General features: G+C 35.5%; 1 protein-coding gene across 1 annotated transcript in view; it reads right to left on the bottom strand.

Moving 5' to 3' along the window:
* The window catches only part of MOXD1 (monooxygenase DBH like 1), an 80,808-nt gene that overhangs the window by 50,553 nt on the left and 13,467 nt on the right, over positions 1 to 16,788 (bottom strand). Inside the window, 3 exon segments of the mRNA XM_032651896.1 lie at positions 4,483 to 4,566; positions 4,702 to 4,869; positions 6,509 to 6,655. Of these exon segments, the coding sequence (XP_032507787.1) occupies positions 4,483 to 4,566; positions 4,702 to 4,869; positions 6,509 to 6,655 (399 nt within the window).

The following is a 16,788-nucleotide window of genomic DNA, read 5'->3' as shown; positions in this document are numbered from 1 at the left end:
TCACTCAGATTTATGAATGCCAGCAATGGAAAAGAACAGCGGCATCTAATTTCATGGCAAGAAAGATGTTCTGTCCAGTAACAAGTATAAAGCACAGCATTTCACTTCTTGTGTAGATTGCTGAAGAGGAGAACAATGAGTGTTTTTTTCACGCAACTTCACCTTTCTCCTGAGCAGAGAGTTCTCAAGGTGGCCTTCCTAAATGAAATGAGCAACAATCTCTGTTTTATTTGGAACTCTGACTGTGTAGAAAGGGTTGGCTGTTTTGGAATCCCTCAGAAACCCAGAAACCTACAAGATGTTTAACAGATTAGCAACTGTGTATCACTAGTGATCAACATAATTTATTTAGTTACTTTATTTAACAAATACTATGTGCCAGGCCCTGTTCTAAATTACAAATATTAAATGCTTTGATTCATTAATGGTCATAACAACCCTATTAGGTGAGAACTATTACACCCATTTTTCCAGATGAGGAAACTGAAGTACAGGACAGTAAATTCTTTGCCCATGATCACACAACTAGTAAAAGTAATCCTCTCTTAAAACTCAGCAATAGTCAACCTTCTAGCAAGATGTTTGCCCTTTTCTGGGCCTTCACACAAAATAGTAGTTTTCGGTGAAAAGTCATTCAGAGAGCAAAACTGAAAATAAATGGACTGATAAGAGTAGCTGAATTTATTAAGACTCTTCTGTGTTAGATACTGTACTAAGTGCTAATAAAATTTTTTTTAAACCTGCTATTTAATCTTTAGTCTAAACAATCCCATCAGGAAAGTATCATTCCCATGTAAAACTGAGTTGTACGTGATTAATAACTTTCCTGCTGTTCAGTGACTAATAGAAAGAAGGGGTTCAACCCTGGCCCATCAAAGCCTAGAACCCACCTACTGCCTCCCTATTAGGGAGTCATCTCTTTTAAGGGGAGATGACTAAGGATGGTGATTCAACCTGGCTGTTTTTCTTTTTCCTCCTCTTTAACATAATAAGCCATCAACAACTATTGATTAAATTGATTAAGACACATCAGATTTAAACAGATGAATTAGAAGTTTAGTTCATCTATGGGGAAAATCCCCTGACACTAAAAGCTCCTCAAGAAAAATAAAAGTGTGTTAAACCAACTGACAGCCCCAGCTTCTAGCAGAGTATATCCAAGCATTACTATAAGTTGGGATAATGCTATTATATTGACTAAAGAGAGTGGAAAGAATCACTTTCTCTAAAAATTTTAAATTTGGGGTAATATCACGTATTTGGCAAAGCTCAAATAGGGTCATGCTTAAATATGAGATGGGCTGGAGGGTGGGTCTCAAGAGCGACTCACAGAGATGATCTCCATATGAGAAGTGTGGTTTTTAATATAATCTACCAAGAGTTTTCTTTTTCACAATCTCCATATCTGTCATCTGACAACATCAACATTTTCAAGTCATAATTTTAGACATTTTTTGCAAGCATCAAAATACAAATCAATAAACTGGAGTCACAAGTAAATTGGAACGACCAATAATTTATATCATAATCCCACCCTTTCCTATGGAATAAAATTATTTATCTTTGTTATAATTTTAGAAATTATTTACCTTATTATTTTGTACTTTAGTAGTAAATCATTTTTATCATTATATGATTAAAATTTAAGCCTGTAATTAGTATTTTGAATTTTAGTCATTTCTATTAAATGTATTCATTGATCAAATCACCAATATATTTTATTTACCTGCTTAGTTTTATAGTTATTACAACTACTAATGTATACTAGGCAATACTATCAATGTTTAAACTTCAATTATAACATTTGCTTTGAAATAGAGTCCAGAGAATACAACTGATTTCTCATAATACTAGTGTAATCAATATGTTCTTAATAACTCATTGCAAATGACACACAACATAATACAATATAAAGGCAATGTTCTTTTTCTGAGAAAGCACTTTTTGTTTGTATCAGAGAAGGACTGAGGCTTTTCATGCAGCCAATGTGTGGGATATAAAATAAGGAACTAAGGAGAAGCAGTTAGCCAATGGATTTTTGAAATATAGGAGTCTTTGGTTCTATGAAAAGAAGATACACTTTTCTTAAATTATTAGAAATCATCTCTGCTAAGGAAAAGAGAATGGAAATTAGATAACTTCTTAAGGTAAATTAGAAATCTATGAATTCTACTTTAAATATTTATTAAAATTTCATTGTAAACTGCAAATTAAAACCGTTTTTGAAAGACTATCTCAAAATTTATACAACCTAAATATTTTCAATTTATTTTCCCAATAGAGCCCTCTCGTTTTTGTGTTTGTTGTTTTTTGTATATTATCCTATTTGAGCTCATTTGCGACTTAAATGTTTCATAATACTTAATGACTTAAAATATTTTAGGGATTACCAACAAGCTCAGGAATCTAGTCTATAAGTGGTATTCATGAGTAATAAGAATTTAAAATTTTAGCTACCAACCCTCTGCCCTGCAACAACGAAAGTCTGTATAAGCCTTGCTCTCCAACCTGCCGCCCCTCCCTCAAATCCCCTCTTGTTCAGGGTAAAGAATTTTTGTCATCTTACAGATCTCCAACCACTGCAAAAAAACCCAAAGCAAAACAAAACAAAAAAAACTGCTCCAAAGCCTTTCCAGTCACTGAGATCCCTCTTGATACCTATGAAGACAGCAATGTGAACCCGAAAGTACTTAATTCCAAGCACACCCTTAGATAATAGATGCACACATATCTGAGTTTTACTATGATATGCTTGTGACGGGAAGGCTAGCTAAGACTTCTTGGATGAGGTACTAAGCAAATACCCTACATAGAGGGTCAGAACATATACTGCCATCCCTTAAGTGTAGACAACTGTTTTTATTTCATTCAACTTAATTATTAGCATTAATAAAAACAAGAATAAAAATGCATTCATGTAAGTGGTTAAGGACTTTACATCCTATCAATTAACATTTGCTGAAAAATGAATCAAGGACCTGGTTTGTGAAACATTTGCTTAACCTATAGTTTTACATTTGACCCTTAAGCCAGGTTCCAGTTAAATTTACTGCAAATGACACATAGTAATGTATGACACACAGTATGTATAAATATACCATTCTCTTTTCTGAGAAAGACTTTTCATTGGTTTAAGGGAAGGACTCACGCACTGTATTAAGTATGTAAGAATAGAATTTGCATTCCCCTTTCACATGCAAGAAATAGAAACTAACATTGCATGGAGGTGAATTGACTCATCCACAGTCACACTGTTGGTAAGTCTTCTGATTGTAAAAATATCCTACAAATATTTAGGACTACTTATTAATTCAATAAACATTTCCTCAACCTACCCCTTTTGCTTTCTCTAAGTAGTTATGAATCATTCTGTAAACAAAAGGCAGATAGATCTGTGCCACTGGAGAAATACATTAGAAATTAACAAATTTAAATCACTTTATAGAATGTGCTCAGTGTTTCCATCTTTGCCAGAATGGTTTGAGGTTGGTAGGAAAAGTGGGACAAATAACCCTCTTTTACAGATGAGGAAATGGGGCCTGCAGCGCTACCCCAGAGTGACTTATCTGAGACCACATAGTTAAAGAGCCAACTTGCTATTTGAACCCTCATATTTCCCTCTAGATTTCAGAATCTAGAAGTTTCTCCCTTTCTCACATCCACACTACTTCATTACATAGTCTGGGGGAGGACAAAAAGTCGGCGATGTATTTTGTGTGCACTATTTAATTCTATCTTATTCTTTCTTGTGTCTTGGTCACGTCTCCTACAATCTCACTGTAGGTTCTTTGAAAGTATGAAACATATATTCAGCCTCCGTGGAACTGCCCAAACAATTCCTAGCACAGAGCCAAGGACTTGTAAATTTTTAAAAATACTTGTTCAGTCACTAACTAGACGCAAAAGTTTTGGGAGACCTATCCCTAGAGGAGGTGGGAGGGAATTAGATGCCACAGGCAAATTAGGCTTTATTTATTACCCCATTCTGTGTTTTACAACTCTGTAGAAATTCACTACAATTTTCTTGTTTTCCTGTTTTCAAAAATATACTGTAACAGTTATTTTTATGACAATATCCAGTATTTTCAATGAAGCAGATATTCTCAAACAATATTGGGGAATGTGAACTTCCCAGATAGAATTTATTGATACATAAATATATTATTTTAACTTGCAATTCCAAATGTTGAATTGTTGCCTACGAAATAACCAGAGGTGTACAAATGCATCCCAAAACTTTAACCTTTAAACATATAAAATTAGGAGACAAAACACAAAATACTAGCTACAATCCAAGTTTCTCACTAAATTCAGTGACTTTTAGGGCAGTGTGTGGGTCAGATAAGCCAGTTCCTTGTTCTCTAGGTAACTTTTAAATAACTGAAAATCACTTCTATAAATTTGATATTATTTTTGTTTTAAGAACAACAATTTCTCCTCTGTTCATACAAACTAAGTTTAGCCTGTGAGTGAGTCACATACCTTTACTACATGATGCTTTTCCTGGAGCATAGGAATCTTAAACATTTGGCACCAATATGTTGTACCTTTGTTTGGGATGGGGACCTGTCTTAAAAAAAAAGGAGAGGTGGACAAAAGTCACATTCTCTTGACATTCTATTAAAAACAATAATTTAAAAACCATTATGCATTTTCAATAAACCCACCCCTAGAACCATAAAAACCTGAAAAAATACTTACGTCCTGATTTACCAGGTCAAAGTATGGTACGGCTGTAGACAACACATTGGTTTTCTCAGGATTCAATAACCGCAGACTCTTGGTACCACGACTGGATTCGTGGTACTTAGGACCTGCTTCTCCCACATCTTCGTGGTGGTAGGCCCAGATCACCCTCACCGTGCTCTCCTGGTGATCAGACAGGGGCATGATTATGTCTCATGAGAGCACTTTCCTTACCATTGAATTGAGTTTAAAGAACTCTATTCAAAGCAGGATATAGAAGCTCAAAAAAGAGAATAATGACATTTGGAGTTATCAATATGGTCTCTCACAGGAACTGTGTAAATCTGATTAAGTCATTAACAATCCAAATAGGTGAGTTCCTTTTTGGAAGAAATCATCTCCCCCATGCAAGATTATGTGTTCCAAAACAGAATGAAGGACAACTGATTTAGTAGTTATGCTTTCATGCTTACGGCAACGGTAAATCATTGTCACACTAAACCTCCAAACTAGCAAACTAGTAGTTACCAAGCAAATACTCTTGTTAAGCAGCAGGGGTTTGGGAAAATTACAACCTATTTTTATGCAATGGAACATTTTAGGGAAAACAAATAAATAAAATGAAAATTAAAATGACTTCCCAGGTCAGGATTTTTATTTTCACAATAGATTTTTCCCAGACACTAGCCCACTCACATGTATGAGTTTACAGAAAGTGGAAATATAGCAGGAACTTCTGATTTTAGGTTTGTTTATTATCCTAGAATCTATCTATGGTCATTTTATGAATCTTGGGAATTTCCTAGGGACTGGGGTATCCCAACTAGGGAAAGCACTGTCAAGTGAAATCGGTTTCCATTTAGTAAATGAGAGATTGCCCAAAGGGCAGCGGGGCAGTGGGGAGGGTTTGCTGGGGTATAAACAGTTCAGTGCCCCCACAGATAAAGATGACTTTGCCAGATCTTTGTAATAAGAACTCTGAAAATAAATAATAAGACAAAAGCTATTTATTTTAAAAGCTATATTCTTTCTTAAGTCAAACAACTATAATTGTTACTCCAATTAAAGTATAATTGCACTGTATAGTACATAAAAAAGTGGCCCATGTCTTTGCATGTGTTTTTTTTCTTCCTCTTTTACCCTTTATGCTGAATGTTAATCAAATTTGCTTCAGATTTTTACATTCCCATTTTTAAAGCTTTGACTTAGCAAATAAAAACGATAATTTTGTTGGTCTATACAAAATGAAATTGATTCAAGAAATTCATGGAAACCTTCAAAGTACCACATGAATTTTAGATCCTCTAAATACCTAATTTGCATATGCACAAAGATGTTAATTTTTGCATGATGTCTGACAATAAGAAATCTTGTATAATATGTTGACAGGCAATTTTCAACAGTCTACTATTCATCTTGACTTTAGAAATTTACAAAAACGAATCAGTTACAATTCAGATGAATTACAGCCTAATATTCAGTATCATAATTCTCTCTTGTGTAATACAATTTTTCCAACCTTTATCTATTACCTATTTTAAAACTTTATAAAGAAGCTAAAACCTTTTATAGGTAAAAATCTCACACACTTTAAACAGCTCTTCAAAATTTTAGATTCACACAAAAATTGCCTTCATTGAAATTTATAGCCTTAGATTTTTTTGTGGCTTCTAAAGAGAAGTCAAAAATATTCCAAAGAAGACTATGTGACTTTGTTGTTAACAGTTATTTTAAAATATTTGTTTCTTTTTATTCTGTAAAGTGTTTCCCAATTGTAAATGTACACTCTATTCATGCCTGCATTCACTGATAGACTCCTTACCGTTATGCTCTTGTCATTTATGTCACATGTATGCAGTTCTCTGGTAAATTCAATTATTGTGTGTGTACTATTTTCCATGGCATATTCTAGGTGGTAATCTTGCTGAACATCTTTTTTCAATTCTCTATTTGCATTTGTAAAATAATCCTGTGGAAAATATGAAAAAGAAAAATTAGGATGTCCTAAATTCAGGGTGAAAATAATTTAGATTAAGAGTATACATATATCACCTTAAAATTTTAATTCTCAGTTTGCTTATTACAAAACCCTGTATTTATAGTCATTTTTTAAGTCCTGGGAATTTCCAAGGGGCTGGAGTATGGGATACTCCATAGTTGGGACTAGGGACAGTTCCCTAGGAAACTGGTCCATATTTTGAACTTCTGGCCCTTCAGGAAAAGGCAGTAATGGATTTATAGTATCACAGAGCATTGAAAGAGATGGAATGAATGAATATTCACAATTGCTGAGTACTTTTTCCTCATTCTGCAAGTGAAAAGAACTTCAACACTGTGAAATGGCTTGCTCCAAATGAAATAACTAGTTCATGGCAACACCAGGACCAGGGCCAGGGTCAGCACTTTTCCATTGTTATACCTTGTGGTGTTTCCCTTCTGCACTCGTAAAAGCAAGGAGACCCATCCTGAGATTATAGGTTGTTATAGTAGGAGCTTTAATGGCATATGTTTATTAAAATGAAATGCAATGGGAAAATATGGAAAGAAATGACACTAGTTGAATTACAAGATATTGAAAAGCTAGGGACGTTTTGTTTTGGTGGTTCAGCTATAATTTTCATAATAAGCTTGCTCAGTGGTGTAAGACCACTTCTGGGAGGCAGACAGATGCAATGGAGAGGGCGTGGGCTTTGAGATCAAACGACTAGGATCTGACCCACAGCTCTACTCTGAAATGTCTTTGATGAATTGTTGAAGTCAAACTCTGAACTTCTGTTCTAACATTAATAAAATTGAGATGACACATACTTATTTTGTGGATTTTGAAAGATAAATAAGTGAAATAGTATATGAAGGAAAAAACTGCCAACCATGGTTAGAGCCCATTCAATGCCAATCTCCTTCCCTCTTCTGCAATTAGAGTTTGGCTTTTCCCGAAAATATTCTCCATGCTTTTTACCATTAGCTTTCTATGTTTAGAGTTATAAAAATCACGTTGTTAATTTTTATCACTAACAGAAGACACAAAATTTGCCATAATTATACTGTTTTTTCAGTACATAAGGATATTTTATTTTTGATGATCACAAAGACTTGATTTAGAATAAACATGTTGAGACATAATTATAATTAGTTTTTCTAACACTAAAATTAACATTTGAAGAAACGATTGCATGCTTGACAGAGAAAATACAGTGTACAAGAGAAGAACTTTAAATTGTCTATAACTGTCATACTCAAATGGATGGTATTTGGCATTTCTATTCCTAGCATCTATTTTCTTCTTTTTGGCCGTGCGGCATGTGGGATCTTAGTTCCCCAACCAGGGATCATACCCGTGCCCCCTGCAGTGGAAGCGCAGAATCCTAACCGCTGGACCACCAGAGAATTCCCTCCTAGAACCTTTTTAAATTAGCTATCAAGTGTGTGTAAATTTGATACCCAGGGTACCAGATCTAGATACTATTCAGACCCCACATTATCGGTAATGCACAGAGCCTAACTAACCTCTTTCACTCTGGTAACAACTACAACTTACTGTGTACATTCTATAGTTTAATCATGTTACACGTATTAACTCATTTAATCTTCAGATCAAGTGTATGAGATAAAATGAAGCACAAAGAGGTTAGCATCTTGCCCAGGGTCACACAGCTGGTTAAGTGGTAAAGCCAGTATTGAAACCTAGGCAGTCAGATCCTAGGTTATCCTTCTTTACTGTTCTGCATCATAGTGACCACTGCTGGAAAAGGACGGGTTAGTTTCTATCTTTCTGGCTACAAAATCATCTTATCAAGTTTTTTTTCACATAAAATGTTACTTCTTCTACTGCTGAAGTCAGGGTTTGTCCAACATTTTTTCCTGAGAACCAGCTGTAATTGTGGAAGCAATTCAAATGAAATATTCCTATGATACTATGGTTTTCCCACTTTTGATCACATAGATTTCAGTATGTAAATGAAATAACAACGCGTGTGGACAACAAGGGATTTAGATAAACTGTGCCTTTACACCAAGCTCACATTTCATTACGTGATTCAAGTAGTCACAGTTTCTGCAAACAAAAGGAATACAGTACAAAATGTAATCAGTTCAAAGAGCAGAATAATTATCCTAGTCTTGCAAATATGTTTCCAAAACCTTAGTCCCACAAAATATCCAGCTGGCTTGCCAATTTTCCATTTGTTTTATTTCCACTCACCAAAACCAATTCCTTTCAGCTATTCCACCTTTTTCTGGCTTTTCAGATAACTTAGCTATGACAAAGCAGGAGAAACTTCATTCAGGACTTACTGAAAATCCCTTGAGCTCATCTGCCTCATGTAAACCACTGAGTCTTCAATGTTCAGAAAATTGATACATGAGAGAATTTCAGTTATGATACATGAGAGCTCACATCTTGCCTTCTTTCTAGTCTAAATAATATTACTTAATGGAATCATTAAAAAATCAATCAAAATAAGGCAGGAAAAGAGAACTATAAAACAAAGAGTAAATGGGACCAGCAGAAAACAAATAGATGTAATTGAAATGAACAAGAAATATTACAATAGATCCTACAAACATTAAGAGGTTAATAATTTTATGTACACTTTGATGTAAAAAGCTTGAATAAATTAGATGAAAAATGGGCAAAATACCTGAAGGACACAAACCAGCAAAACTTAGTGAAACAGATACTTTGAATAGCCCTATAGTCTACCTACGGGTAAAAATCTTCCTACAAAGAAAATTCTAAGTCAAAGTGTTTTCACTTGGAATTTCACCAAATATTTAAGGAAGAGGTAATATCAATTCTTCACAAACTTCCAGAAGATAAAAGAGGAGGGAATACTTCCTAACTCATTTTTTGATGCCAGCATTAATCTGATACCAAAATCAAAGACACTACAAAAAAGATCAATATCTCTCCTGGGCCTAACTGCAAATTTTCTTAAAAATACGTAGTAGCAAATAGAACCCAATGATGTTAAAAAAAAAAAGAAATAAAGATATTATGACCATGCATTAGAAATGCATGCGTTAGAAAATCAATCAATGCAATTCATTATACCAAAGTCTAAATTATACCAAAGTCATTATACCAAAGTCTAAAAAGGAAAAAAATCATACAATCATCTCAAAAATGTAGAAAATCCATTTAAAACATTTATTCATGGCAAAATCTGTCAGTAAACTAGCAACAGAAGGTACTTCCTTAACCTTATAAAAGGAATCTATAAAAACCTATAGCTAATATCACACTTAACGATGAAAGGCTGAATTCTTCCCCACTGTTTGGGAACAGGTAAGTCCTGGGAATAAGGCAAGGATGTCCCTACTCCCCACTTCCAGAAGGTTCCATGGTTGGTTGTCCACCTGTGACAGTTTGTCTCTGTTATTTCCATTCCCTAACTATGGTCCTGGAACTTCTGTCCTTGACATTATACTACACTGTCTTCATCTTTCATCCTTTGGGAATCTCATCTACTCCAGGAGTTTCCAATCATCACCTTTATTCAGGATTACATACCCAAAAGTCCATTGGATACCTTCACTTGGAAGTCTTACGGTCTTTTCACGTGCAATGTATCCAAAATTGTATTCACCCTTTATCTATAAGGATTTTTATTTCCTGGTACTGCCATTCTCCCAACCATCCAAATTCAAAACCACAGTTTTATTAACTTCTTCCTTTACTACTCACACCTCCACATATAATCTCTGCTCCTATCAGTTCCTCCTTTAAAAAAATAACCCAGCTTTTACTTCTGCTCCATTCAGCTTCTCCTATCTCAGTTCAGATTCTATCACCTCATACTTTTGTCAAGGTCTTCCTTGAAAATCACTCTCAATGTGTCATTACATTTTATTCAACAGTATAGAGTGAAAAGTTCTATAATTTAGATTCAAGTTTCTCTAGAATTTAGCCTAACCTGGTTTTCCAGTCTATCGTTAATCTCATCACATGGGACTTCCCTGGCGGTCCAGTGGTTAAGACCTCACCTTCCAGTGCAGGGGATGCAGGTTTGATCCCTGGTTGGGGAGCTAAGATCCCATATGCCTCGTGGCCAAAAAACCAAAAACATAAAAACAGAAGATATATTGTAACAAATTCAATAAAGACTTTTAAAAAAAATCTCACCACGTGATCTCTATTATCTATTTATTATTCCCCTCAAATAATCTACCTTTTTCAAGCCCTTTGCTTTTGTTCATTCTTCCTCTTTATCTCCCCACTCTCTTCACCCCACTGAGATATCCACTCCACTACCTCCACCCACTGAAACAACTCCACTGAAATGCTTCCTTCTCTCCAAGACTCATGATTCTATCTCCTCTACGAAGTTTTCTTTGAGCATTCCAACTGGAAGTGATCATTCCCTCTCTGAATTTTTATTCCTCTATTTCCATTCCCGTGTTGCATGCAATATATTCTACACACAACATTATCTTCTCAACCAGTGGTAATTGCCTAGAAATAGACAGCAAGTCCTGTTAATCCAGTTATAAATTTATACCTTTAGAAAAGTTGTTTACATTGTAAATGGAACAAAAAAGGGAACAATAGATTATTTTCCCATTTGCTCTCAATTATATTTACATATGGTTAAGACCTGGTGTGGAAGGTGTTTAACCAGATGCTAGAATGAGTTTGGGTCTGCATGACGTGTGATGCAGACACATCTGGCACTGAAATTTGGGAACGCTGTTATGACCTTTTAGCCCCTAAATGGACATGAATCTTACGAAACTGACATCAACATTTAGAAAAAGAGTTTATACATGCCACAGCTCTTTGAAATCCTTTTACACTAGGATGGTATTCCCTACCTATTTTAAAGAAATTTTTTTAAAAAACATATCTGAGAAAGAGAAACCCTATTTTAGAATGTTTTCTGATGTTAATTTATATCCTCAGTGCCTAATGGAGGGACTTGCACATTGCAGAGCCTCATTAAATATGTGCAATTTTGAAAGAAGAATCCTGCCTTTCCTTTTGCTAAATCTAAATGCGGGGATAATCTTGAAACTAAAAGATAAGGACCCATAACCTATCCTCCGATATTCACATCTTTGTGGTAAAGGAACAGTTTAACTTGGTGGGAGCAAAATATCCCGCAGTAGCACCTACTTTCTTCCTTCAGCCTGTATTAAGAAGATACATGAACTATAATCAAACACAGGATTGATGGTGTCAATATTATACCGTAAGAAATGGCATATTGGCAAACCTTAAAAGCACAATTAAATGAGGCAAGAGGAAAGAAAAAGGCAAAAAAAACCTGGGTCTCAAATTTCTTATCATTCAATTATTCTCCCTGGGAGGAAGGAGAGACGGGAGGGAGGAAAAAAGGAAGAAGGAAGGAGGAAAAGAAAGCGAGTCACTCAGAGAACAATCTTGAGAATTTATCCTGCGGATTGGCCAAACCAAAAAAAAGTATATTTAGCGAGTTTAAGGGTTTCCTGACAGTCTGACAAAGAGATAAATGTTATACAAGGGGATAATTAAATGGAATACTTATTTTGTTACTATCATCTTCCAGGGGAAAAAAAAAAATGGAGAATGAAATTAACAGCAAAACATTGACCAATTAAGAATTTGAATACTGATAACATCACCTAGAAATTTATATTCACAAAACCATACAGTATAGTACTTATGGGCTATTTAAGGAAATTTTCCAGATCAGTTTTACTATCAGATTTTCACCTTTAGAATTCGAACAAAATGGTGCCCCTCTATCCCACTCCACATCCCATTTAGCAAGTGGGGCCAGATGCAGCTTCAGTGTACATCCGTGGTGAAGGCCATTCCTCAGCCACCTTGCTGTAGTGTTTGATATTCCAGGACTTATAAAATAAAAATAGAGGGCTTCCCTGGTGGCGCAGTGGTTGAGAGTCCGCCTGCCGATGCAGCGGACACGGGTTCGTGTCCCGGTCCGGGAAGATCCCACATGCTGCAGAGCGGCTGGGCCCGTCAGCCATGGCCACTGAGCCTGCGCGTCTGGAGCCTGTGCCCCGCAACGGGAGAGGCCACAACAGTGAGAGGCCCGCATACAGCAAAAAAATAATAAAATAAAAATAAATAAAAATAGAAATATTGATCACAGTGTACTCTCATTGTCATGGTCTCGCCATTATAAAAATCTCATTGTATATGTATTAAATATATTTATAAATTATAAATGTAACATGAAATGCTGATAAATAAAAGTAGGTTCCGATTAAGTACCATTAAAAGTTGACTTTATGAGGGCAAGAGGGTTGAGGAGGATTCAGAGAATCATGATCCTATAGAGGTTTTGTAAGCACTTAAGAATAAAAGTATGTGGATGCTTTAATTGTGTAAATATAAAAGCTGGTATGCAGAAGTCATTCTTCTTTGTACTTATTCATTTTTAATGTTCTATAAAGTGAAATGTGAAGTAACATCTCCCTAGATAAATGGTTTTATGCGGATTTCAATCATATTCTAACTCAAATATCTGCATAAATATCAGCTTCAATACGAATTGTCATCGAGGTATTATTTTTTGTTTTTATTGCGGATTATTATATTAATCATGTATTAACTTTTATACTTTTTATACTGTTTATACTTTTTAAAGGTAAAATATTAGCTGTTACCTTTGAAAATTGAGTTGATAATTAGACTCTGGTAATAAAATTAACCTGCAGTTGTGTCATAAAAATATTATTTCTAGATGAACCGGTTTGCAAAGCAGAAATAGAGACACAGATGTAGAGAACAAACGTATGGACACGAGGGGGGAAAGTTGGGGTGGTGGGTGGGGGTGGGATGAAGTGGGAGATTGGGATTGACATGTATACACTGATGTGTATAAAATGGATAACTAATAAGAACCTGCTGTATAAATAAATAACTAAATAAAATTCAAAATAAATAAAATATTACTTCTGAAGCATATTCTCACAGGATATTTTTCCTTTTGAACATGTTATGCTTTGAAATAAATGATGAACTGTATTACTGAGGTTTCAAAATGCTGTGTGGCAATAGTAAAGACAGCATCAGCAGAAGTTGGCATTAGCATTTCGCATGGTAGCCAGAGTACGGACTGCCACCTTCAAACTAAGATAACAAACCAAAAACACTAGCTTTGATAATCCACAAGATTGCTACGACCTCTCGTTAAAAAACATGATTACACAGATGTGAAACTGGTTCTCACTCATTGTCAGTCTTTTTTTTCCTCTCTTGAATAAAATCTCTGTAAACAGAGAAGAGCTTTGACCGGTGCTGTGTTAAACAGGATGAAGTGAAAACTCTTTATGGGTGTAATAAAAGATATGAATAAACCCCGGTTCAGCCTGGGGAACTGAATGTAAGCACAGCTGCAGAGGGACCCTTGAGAAAAATGTTACCATCCGTCATCATTTTCTTCAACAGGTGCTTGTAGTTTTTCTTCTTTTTCTAAATCACAAAAGCCTTGTTACTTCCAACATTCCTGTTTGTAATATCCATTTCTATAATAAGTGTTATGGTAGTTTAATAATACCGATAGTATAATAATAGATATTTTTGTGTTCAAGAGAATCCTTGATCCTAAAAAACCATAAAACCATATAAACAAACTATATAAACATAATCTTCAGATTTCAGTATAAGCTGATTTTAATGTTATTTCTTCGCTAATCTTGGAAATTTGAGAGGAGTGTCAAAACAGAAGGGGCTTGCCTTCCAGAAACCACTTCAGATACAACTGAAGCTCTCTAGCTCTAAGAAGGGATCTGTTAAATGCTGCCAGCACGCCTAAATGCGAGCCCTATTGGCTTGCGTTCCATGAGGGGCCCACCTGAGCAATCTGTCCTTTAAGTGCCACCTTCTGGAAATACACATCCTGAATTTTCTCCCACAGCCAATCATCTCATTTTAGTTTTCATATAGGTCATTTAAGACTTTGCTATAATTACAGAATTATCAGATAAAGTGTAAAATGAAAACTTTGACTTGATCTCTAACAATAGGCTTCAATGGAAAAAACAATTCCAAATCTTACCATTGACATAAGATGTTACTTTACTTTCACCGTATTCCATCATTTTAATTTAAAAAAAAATTTAGATGACTTCTCTTAATTTTCCATGACCGGTTTATGAAAGGAATAAATTTTGAAGAGAAGGCCCCTTCCTTCCTGCCTTCACTCCTCCATCCCATCCTCCCTTCCTTCTTCCTCTCCTTTTTTCCAACACATATTTCATTGCATGGCTACTATTCCTCATCTCTGATGTAGGGCTGAGAGCACACGATTGTACAGTATAGACAGTATAAGACAAAGTCCTTATTATAATCAAACTGATAGTGGAGTTGCAGGATAAGCAGACAATTTTTAAAATTTAAATAAAAATATAACCAAAAATATTTTGATAAGTGCTTATAGGAAAATAAAACAGAGATTCTAGACACAGATTGGAAAGCCTTTGGGTTGAGGGATCAGAAAAGTCACCACTGAGACACTGAGACTTACTTTGAGAAATAAACTACAGCTAGGAGCCAGCCATGGAAAGTGAGGAGGAAGTAGGTCCAGGAAGAGAGGGCAGCTATTGGAAAGGACCTAGAAGGGGGCAAGGCGAGGTTTATCCAGTTTGGTGAAGCAAATAAAAACCAGGGTGACTGAACTGTAGTGCCCGGAACAGAAAAATGAGGTCAACAGAGATCACATGAGGCCCCAGATGCTGTGAACGCCTTATGGGTCAGTATAGGGAGTTCAGATTTAATACTAAACTTATATAGAAGTTATTTGAGCTTGAAGCAGAAAGTGACATATTCTGATTGATATGAAAATATATATATACGCGTGTGTGTGTGTGTGTGTATTACTGTGTCTACCGTGTGGAGAATGAAAAGAAGAAAAAAGAAGAGCCATGATCAGAAGACAGGAGTCACACAGTGGTCCCAGGGGTTCAAGCTTGAGTGGTAGTAGTAAAACTGAAGGGATGTGGGCAGGTTTTAGATTTAGTTTGGAGGAAGAATCAATAGAATCTGAAGAGGTGGGTTTTATATGTGGGAAGAAGGAAGGAGAAGAAACAAAGATGACCCCTAATTTTTGACTGGAGGTACCCAGAGGTGCCGTTTACTGAGATGGGGAAGGCTGGGGAAGAAGCAGATTTAAGATGCTACCTAGACATCCAGGTGAGAAGGTCAGGAGGCAGAGAATATGTAGACTGCTCTTAGATCAAAATAATGCATCAACCAAGCTTCTGAAACTTACCAACTTTTATTCAGCCTTGAATATAAAGGCTCCTGAAGCCCTCCAAATTCTTTTGAGTATATACAAGTCATAAGACATTCCTTTTTTCATTTTTTCGGTTTCAAAACTAATACATATTCACTATATATGATTAACATATATTCACTAATATAATTCAAATATACTGAAATATATAGTAGGGAAAGAAATGAAATACTCTCACAACTAATGTAAAGATTCAATGCATAGCTATCCACAGAGACAGCAGACCTTCTTGAGGCAGGTTAAAAAACAACATAGACAGTTTCATAGTTGCTAATGTCTTCCCTTCTGTTAATTTCTAGAATAACCTAAAAGCAAGATTGTGGAGTAAATTTCTTTTCAGCATCACACTCAAGTTGGAAGACAGCCTGAAGGATACCTAATCCTAGCTCCTATCAAGAGGATTTCTCTCAAAAATGTTTTTAAGAGAGGATCACACAGTATTCAACATCTCCAGTGACAAAGCTCATGAGTTTACAATCTCACAAGGCAACTCATTCCATTTTAACACCTCTGATGGTCAGAAATGTATTTCTTATACTAACCTAAAATAAAGTATACTAATTGGGTCTTTTTTCTTCCTTCTGGAACCTAATAGGTAGCATCTAATCCATATTTCTTGAGGAAGACTGTCCACTATTTCACGGGCAATGATCATGTTTTTTCTAATTGTTCTTTTTCCAAGCAAACATTGCCAGTGGTCTCCCATTACTCAAGTACCCCAATTTCCAGAGATTTCAATCATCCTTGGAATTCTCCTTTAGAATGATCCAGTTCACCCACACATCCTTTAAAGAAGTTATTCAAGAAGGTATCTTCTGTTACGGTTAGCCTAGTACAGATTACAATGTCAGTATTACTTCCC

The sequence above is a fragment of the Phocoena sinus genome, chromosome 12 (genome assembly GCF_008692025.1).
Source record: "Phocoena sinus isolate mPhoSin1 chromosome 12, mPhoSin1.pri, whole genome shotgun sequence".
In the NCBI taxonomy this organism is placed as follows: Eukaryota; Metazoa; Chordata; class Mammalia; order Artiodactyla; family Phocoenidae; genus Phocoena; species Phocoena sinus.
Note: the sequence above shows the minus strand (reverse complement) of the source record. Positions and strands in the feature narration are given on the sequence as shown.